The following is an 8,678-nucleotide window of genomic DNA, read 5'->3' on the forward strand; positions in this document are numbered from 1 at the left end:
TTCAAAAAAAAAAAAAAAAAGAAGAAGAAATAAAAGAAATAAAAAAAGCAAAGAGAGATTTCTTTTCAGCTATTCTACAGTTGGTTATTCAGGATGATTCGTCTATAATTTTAGTTGTAATTCCAGTTTGGTACTGGGAAGAGGTGAGTGTACCTTCCACCTACTTCACCACTATCTTGGATCCCCCTTTTTAATGATTCCTCTCCCCACTCCCTACTTTTTTTTTCATTTTTTTTAATTAAGGTATTATATGTGTACATATCTTACCATTGCCCCCCCACCCTACTCCAATACATGCCCTCACCCCCCAGAATTTTGTGTCCATTGATTATGCTTATATACATGCATATAAGTCCTTCAGTTGATCTCTTATCTCCCCCACCTCTCCCTAACCTTCCCACTGTAATTTGACATTCTGTTTGATGCTTTACTGTCTCTGTATCTATCTTTTTGTTCAACAATTTATAATTTTCTTTATTATCCATAAATGAGTGAGATCATGTGGTATTTTTCTTTCATTGACTGGCTTATTTCACTTAGCATAATGTTCTCCAATTCCATCCAGGTTGCTGCAAATGGTAAGAATTCCTTATTTTTTATGGCAGCATAGTATTCCATTGTGTAGATGTACCATAGTTTTCTGATCCAGTCATCTGCTGATGGGCACCTAGGCTGTTTCCAGATCTTAGCTATTGTAAATTGTGCTGCTATGAACATAGGGGTGCATATATCCTTTCTTATTGGTGTTTCCAGTTTCTTAGGATATATTCCTAGGAGTGGGATTACTGGGTCAAATGGGAGTTCCATTTTCAGTTTTTTGAGGAAACTCCACACTGTTCTCCACAGTGGCTGCATCAGTCTACATTCCCACCAGCAGTGCACCAGTGTTCCTTTTTCTCTGCATCCTCGCCAACACTTGTCATTTGTTGATTTGTTGATGATAGCCATTCTGACAGGTGTGAGATGGTACAGCATTGTCGTTTTGATTTGCATCTCTCGGATAATTAGTGACTTTGAGCATGTTTTCATGTGTCTCTTAACCCTCTTTCTGTCTTCTTTTGAAAAGATTCTATTTAGGTCCATTGACCATTTTTTTATTGGATCATTTATCTTCCTTTTATTAAGTTGTATAAGCTGCCTGTAGATGTTGGAGATTAAACCTTTATCAGTGATACCATTTGCAAATATGTTCTCCCATACAGTGGGATTTCTTGTTGTTTTGTTGATAGTTTCTTTTGATGTAAAAAAGTTTTTTATTTTGATGTAGTCCCATTTGTTTATTTTCTCTTTAGCTTCCATTGCCCTAGGGGCAGTATCGGTGAAGAAGTTCTTTTGGCATATGTCTGAGATTTTGCTGCCTGTGGAGTCCTCTAGTATTTTTATGGATTCCGTCTTATGTTTAAGTCCTTTATCCATTTTGAGTTTATTTTTGTGTATGGCGTAAGTTGGTAATCTAGCTTCATTTTTTTGCATGTATCTGTCCAATTTTCCCAACACAATTTATTGAAGAGACTGTCTTGATTCCATTGTATGTTCATGCCTCCCTTGTCAAATATTAATTGAGCATAGTGGTTTGGGTCAATATCTGGATTCTCTATTCTGTTCCATTGATCTATATGTCTGTTCTTGTGCCAGTACCAGGCTGTTTGAGAACAGTGGCTTTGTAATACAGCTTGAGGTCTGGTATTGAGATCCCTCCTACTTTATTCTTCTTTCTCAGGATTGCTGTGGCTATTCGGGGTCTTTTTTTTATTCCAGATGAATTTTTGGAGAGTTCTTTCTAGGTTTGTGAAATATGCCATTGGTATTTTAATGGGGAGTGCATTGAATCTATAGATTGCTTTGGGTAGTATGGACATTTTAATGATGTTGATTCTGCCAATCCATGAACATGGTATGTTCTTTCATCTGTTTACGTCTTCTTCTATCTCTTTTTTCAGTGTCCTGTAGTTTTCCTTGTATAGGTCTTTTACCTCCTTGGTTAAGTTTATTCCTAGGTATCTTAATTTTTTTGGTGCGATGGTAAATGGGATTGCTTTTTAAGTCTCTCTTTCTGTAAGTTCACTATTGGTGTATAGAAATGCCATAGATTTCTTGGCATTAATTTTGTATCCTGCTACATTGCTGAATTCATTTATTAAGTCTATTCGTTTTTTGATGGAGTCTTTCAGGTTTTTTATGTACAATATCATGTCATCTGCAAATAAGGACAGCTTTACTTCTTCTTTTCCAATTTGGATGCCTTTTATTTCTTCTTCTTGTCTAATTGCAATGGCTAATACTTCCAGTACTATGTCAAACAGGAGTGGTGAGAGTGGGCATCCCTGTCTTGTTCTTGTTATTAGGGAAAATGGTTTTAGTTTTTGCCCATTGAGTATGATGTTTCCTGTGGGTTTATCATATAGCTTTTATTACGTTGAGGTATGATCCTTCTAGTCCCACCTTGCTGAGAGTTTTTACCAAGAAAGGGTGTTGGATTTTGTCAAATGCTTTTTCTGCATCAATTGATATGACTATGTGATTTTTATCTCTCAGTTTGTTTATGTGATGTATCACGTTTATTGATTTGGGGATATTGTACCATCCTTGCATTCTTGGGATAAATCCTACTTGGTCATGGTGTATGATCTTTCTGATGTACTGCTGGAGCTGATTTGCTAGAATTTTGTTGAGGATTTTGGCATCTATGTTCATGAGGGATATTGGCCTGTAATTCTCTTTCATTGTGTTATCTTTATCTGGTTTTAGTATTAGGGTGATGCTGGCTTCATAGAAGGAGCTTGGGAGTGTTCCTTCCTCTTGGCTTTTTTGGAATAGTCTGAGGAGAATAGGTTTTATTTCTTCCTTAAATGTTTGGTAAAACTCTCCTGTGAAGCTGTCTGGTCCCGGGCTTTTGTTTGCTGGAAGCTTTTTGATGACTGCTTCAATTTCTTCCATAGTTACTGGCCTATTGAGCTGTTCAGATTCTTCCTGATTGAGTTTTGGAAGGTTATATTTTTCTAGGAATATGTCCATTTCCTCCAGGTTGTCCAGTTTGTTGGAATAGAGTTGTTCATAGTATTTTGAAACAATCCTTTGTATTTTGGCGGAGTCTGTTGTTATTTCACCTCTTTCATTTTTGATTTTGTTTATTTGGGTCCTCTCTCTTTGCTTCTTGGTTAGCCTGGCTAGAGGTTCATCAATCTTGTTTATCCTTTCAAAGAACCAGCTCTTGGTTTTGTTGATCTTTTGTATTGTTTCTTTGGTCTGTATGTCGTTTATCTCCACTCTGATCTTTATTATTTCCTTCCTTCTGCTTACACTGGGCTTTTCTTGTTGCTCTCTTTCTAACTCTTTGAGTTGTATGGTTAGGTAATTTATTACCATTGTTTCTTGTTTTTTTTGCAGTAGGCTTGTAGAGCTATGAACCTCCCTCTCAAGACTGCTTTCGCTGTGTCCCATAGATTTTGGATTGTTGTGTTTTCATTGTCATTTGTTGCCATGATGTTTTTTATTTCTTCCTTGATCTCTCTGGTAACCCAGTCCTTGTTTAATAGCATGTTGTTTAGTCTCCATGTGTTTGATTTCTTTGGATTGTTTTTATTGTAGTTGATTTCCAGTTTTATGTCACTGTGATCTTAGAAGATGCTTGATATGATTTCTATCTTCTTGAATTTGGAGAGACTTTGCCTATGTCCCAACATATGGTCTATCTTTGAAAATGACCCATGTGCACTTGAGAAGAATGTATATTCTGTGGCTTTGGGGTGAAATGTTCTGAAGATGTCGATTAATTCCATCTGGTGTAGTGAGTCATTTAGGATTGATGTTTCTTTGCTGATTTTTTGTTTAGAGTATTTGTCCAATGGTGATAGTGGGTTATTAAAGTCTCCTACTATGATTGTATTACTGTTAATCTCTCCCAAGAGTTCTTTTATGTATTTGGGTGCTCCTGTATTGGGTGCGTATATGTTTACCAGAGTTATTTCTTCTTGTTGGATTTCTCCCTTTAGTATTATGAAGTGGCCTTCCTTATCTCTTGTTATGTCCTTCACTTTGAGATCTAATTTGTCAGATATAAGTATTGCTACCCCAGCTTTTTTTTCATTTCCATTCGCTTGGAAAACCTTTTTCCATCCCTTAACCCTCAGTCTGTGTGCATCTTTTTTTCGGAGGTGGGTTTCTTGTAGACAGCAGATATATGGGTCTTGTTTTCTTACCCAATCTGTTACCCTATGTCTTTTGATTGGGGCATTTAATCCATTTACATTTAAATTTATTATTGACTAGAGGCCTGGTGCACGAAATTCGTGCACGGAGGGGGGTTGTCCCTCAGCCCAGCCTGTACCTTCGCCAATATGGGACATCCCTCTCACAATCCAGGACTGCTGGCTCCCAACTGCTTGCCTGCCTGCCTGCCTTCCTGATTGCCCCTAACCACTTCTGCCTGCCAGCCTGTTTGCCCCCAACTTCCCTCCTCTGCCAGCCTGGTCACCCCTAACTGTCCTCTCCTGCAGGGTTGATCACCTCCAACTGCCCTCCCTTGCAGGCCTGGTTCCTCTCAACTGCCCTCCCTTGCAGGCCGGGTGCCTCCCAACTGCCCTCTCCTGCTGGACATCTTGTGGTGGCCATCTTGTGTCAACATGGGGGCAGGATCTTTGACCACATGGGGGCAGCGATATTGTGTGTTGCAGTGATGATAAATCTGCAGATTACTCTTTTATTAGATAGGATAGAGGCCTGGTACGGGGGGGGGGCAGCTGGTTTGCCCTGAAGGCATCCTGGATCAGGTGGGGGTTCCCTTGGGGTGTGGGGCGGCCTGAGCGAGGGGCCTGTGGTGGTTTGCAGGCCAGACACGCCCCTGGCAACCCAAGTGGAGGCCCTGGTATCTGGAATTTATTTTCCTTCTACAATTGAAACTTTGTGGCCTGGAGAGGAGCCAAGCCTGGGGCTCCCTCCGAGGCCGGCAGCTATTTGTGTTGGGGTTATAATTGAAACTTTGTTGCCTTAAGCGGGTGGGCCCGGCCAGGGTGTGTGGAAAGCTTTGCTTCCCCTGTTGCCGGCGGCAACCCTGGCCTGCTCTCTCAAGCTCCATTCTGCCTCCATTTGTTTGAATTTGTTTACCTTCTATAATTGAAACTTTGTAGCTTGAGTGGAGGCTTAGTCCTGGCAAGGGCAGGCGGAAAGCTTGGCTTCCTCTGTTACCTAGGAAACCTTGCTCTCTGTGGCTGTAGCCATCTTGGTTTGGGTTAATTTGCATGCTCGTTCTGATTGGATGGTGGGCGTGGCTTGTGGGCTTGGCTTGTGGGTGTGTTGGGGGTATGGTCAATTTGCATATTTATCTATTATTAGATAGGATAGGTACTTATTTGTCGCCATTTTTATTCTAAACCCCTCCCACTCCCTACTTTCTGATTGTAAATAAATAGCCTCACCTGACAGGCTATACTTAGGCAATCATAGCACAGTGCAATTATTGGTTGTGTTTATCATATACTTGCCAGTATTTTAGATGTACTCTTTATTGTGTTTGACCTTTGAAAGCGAGTGAATATGGAGACTTCTTTGTTGTTGTTGCCTTTCTCCTAGGCATATGGTATTTATGACTTTAAAACCTTTTTTGTCTTCATTTTAGGGCATTTCACTGATGAGATTTATCTCAATACAACTACAAATCTGCCACTAAGGGATTGCCTGAATAGAAAACATTATTCGGAAAATGATTACGACAAGAAAACAATAACAAAGAACCACTTTAGGAAAAACCACATCATTAGCTATTCCAAGAAGAAATTATATTCTTTCCCTCAGAGATAATTAATCAATGTCACCATGAATGAAATTAGATTTCTCTTTTAGCTTCAGTAATTGGCCATTCCTGGAAAAACAGCATGCAGAATTATTTGGTACAAAAAATTTTTTTTTCTCCCAGAAAGAAGAGTTTGTGTTTTTTTCTAGTGGAGATATGGGACTGAGAAATCAGATATGCTTCTGCTCACACAACATAGAGACCATCACCATAGACACAAAGTATTAAATATTTTTGATATTATTTGGTTAAAATATATCATTGTCTAATTTCTCTCCTTAAGCACAGGTCTCAGCCAGACTTCAAAGTATATGTTGAAGCAAAAAATAGTAAGAAAAGTCATGCATGAAGGTGTTTTCTCATTTATTTCTTCCTTTCTGTCCATTTTCTTTGTTTGCGGTGACAGTGCTTGTGCTGGGCTGGCACTGAGGCCACTTTTAGATCTGCAATAGGTGAGGACCAGCTGACTGGACCTCCAGCTCCGGCTTCTCTCTACCCTGCATTCCAGACTGACTGTCTTCTCCACAAACGTGCAAATCTGATATCCCTTCAAATTGGTTCTTTTCATATTTTCTAGATTTTTTAAAGAGGCAATGGTGTGCAATGGATAGAATGGAAATGAAGCTAAAGTGGGTTTGAATACAAACTCTACACTTACTGTTTGATTTGGGGCAAATGATTTTTTCTTCCCAAGGCTCAGTTTTCTCCTTGGTAAAATGTCAACAGAGATTCCTAGAGTGTAGGATTGTAGGCATCTGAAGAGATCACACTTCTAAGTGCCTAGTCTGATGAATGGGACAACCCGGGTGCTAAATAACCATGCATTTTCTCTTTCCCCTCTCTCTCAGTGACAGTGTCATTGTCTACAATACCAGCTTGGATATGTTGTATCAGTTTTCCTCCTTCCCTCTCCCTTACCCTTAATTAAAGCCAATCACCAATTTATGGGATATTAGAACTGGGAAGGACCTTAGAAATCATAGTCATCTGATTTATTGATCAAACATGGAGACATAAATCACTGATTTTTCTAGCAATTTGACTCCTGTGTAACTTCAATAACAGCAATTATTTGGTGATGAAATTTGTGCTTGACAATTGACAATCACATTGAGCAAAAAAGAATCAACCAACTATAGTTAGTTCAGTGATGATGTGCAAACATAGCTTCAGGCTTACCAGTAAAACTCTATTATCTTAAATGCTCTTTATAATGCAGAAAATTTTTTTCTGGTATAATTTTCTCTGTCCCTTCTCTCTTTGCCAATCACTAACATGGGGAGAGAAATCTGTCCCAGAAGAAATTGAAGAAGAAAAGAATCATAGAAGCAAAACAAAGAATAAAATAATTCCAAAGTAAACAATATCAATAAAAAACCCTAAATATTAGCTAGTGAATAAATTACAATGTTACACATAGCCATGAACTACAAACTGCTTTCACCTCATATAATATATGCCAGAGCATGTGTTCATTTGTGTTCTTCTAAGTGATTTATAGTAGAAAACCCTAAAGGAATCACTCTACTAAGCAAAATAAGAATTAGATATGTACATATAACTGTTCTTATGACACAACTATTCTTCCTTTTATATTCCATGCTTGAATACTTGTGCACAACCTAACCTCCTGTTTGCTACTTTGACTTTGTTCTCCCTTCTATGTTTCACATACAAGAAGAAAATAAATTATATATAATTAATATATTTTACATGTGTTAGGGTGTAAATAATTACTTTTTAGAAAAGTTTATTTTTCTTTAATCTCCATAGACACTGAATATACATATAATCCAGAGTTCTCCTGATAATAAAACTAGAACCAGATAAGAAAAAAGTCAGGCCCTAGATCTAGTGAGATCCTTTTCTTGAAATTTAATATCTCTGAGGGCAACATGGAAAGTTTCAGAAAGAGTTGACCTTCAAACTTTAACAATTGCTCCCCATTCCAGTGCACTAACCACATTCTATGAGGAATGCAAGTGGAAAAGTGGCCAACCACCCTCTAGGATTCCATTAGGTTACCTTTGAAATGCGAAGACATGCTGTTCACAAAAGAGGAGAGTGGCTACCAGGACTCCAAAGCTATAAAACTTCATCCCAACAGCTCTTTGCAGAAAAACAAATTTCTCTGAAGAAAAGGGCCCTGATAACTGGTTACATAAGAGGCTTCTTTACACACTGGTTAAACTATAATGCTGTTTCCTCCCATTTCTGTAATCAATCAACTTAGCTTGCATTTCTACTCTCAAAAAGGAAGTGTAATGAGAGTTGTTGTTCTTAGTTGAGACTATCTAGAAAATATTTAACTTCTCAGGGAAGATGAGGCCAAGAATAAATGGGTAGTAATGTAGCAGGAACGTAGGAACATGTTGGGCTTATTGGAGAGCCATAGCCATAGAGTACTGACTAATGGATCATAAGCCAGTCAGAGGGAGGTCTCCAGTGGAGTACTACAAAGGTCTTCCCTTGCCTCTGCCTTTTCAACATTTTTAACTTAGATAAAGGCATAGAAGGCGAGTTTCTCAAATTTGTGGCTAATAAAAAAATGAGGAGAGGTTATATGGAGGATTACAGAAACTTCATTAAGAAAGATTTTTTGGTGTCCATATGAAATGATGGGCTCTCCCCTAAGAGGATATGGATACTACATTGTGGGAAGCTCTTTGGAGCAGCAACTAAATCAGATTGCTTTGAATCATGTTTATTTAGGGAAGACCATCTTATCTAACAGTCATTATCTAAATTAAGGTACATGTAGTGCAATCCCTGAACTTGTTCCCCTTTTTCATAATGCAAATACCTTACTTAAAACTTGATTGCCAAAGAATCCACTTCAAAGACGACTCTCTCAAATAGGCAATGTATCTCACCAGATACAGAATTATGT

General features: G+C 38.5%; 1 protein-coding gene across 2 annotated transcripts in view; it reads right to left on the reverse strand.

Moving 5' to 3' along the window:
- Positions 1-7,887, reverse strand: part of CPB2 (carboxypeptidase B2) — a gene marked incomplete at both ends in the record, with an annotated part of 66,885 nt that extends 58,998 nt beyond the window's left edge. For both annotated transcript variants that reach the window (XM_079778553.1, XM_079778552.1), the window contains one exon: positions 7,814-7,887. In XM_079778553.1, coding sequence (XP_079634679.1) covers positions 7,814-7,887 — 74 coding nt within the window. The remainder of the gene's footprint in view (positions 1-7,813) is intronic.
- Positions 7,888-8,678: the final 791 nt, after the last annotated feature.

This window comes from Cnephaeus nilssonii, assembly GCF_951640355.1.
Source record: "Cnephaeus nilssonii genome assembly, chromosome: 8".
Classification (NCBI taxonomy): Eukaryota; Metazoa; Chordata; class Mammalia; order Chiroptera; family Vespertilionidae; genus Cnephaeus; species Cnephaeus nilssonii.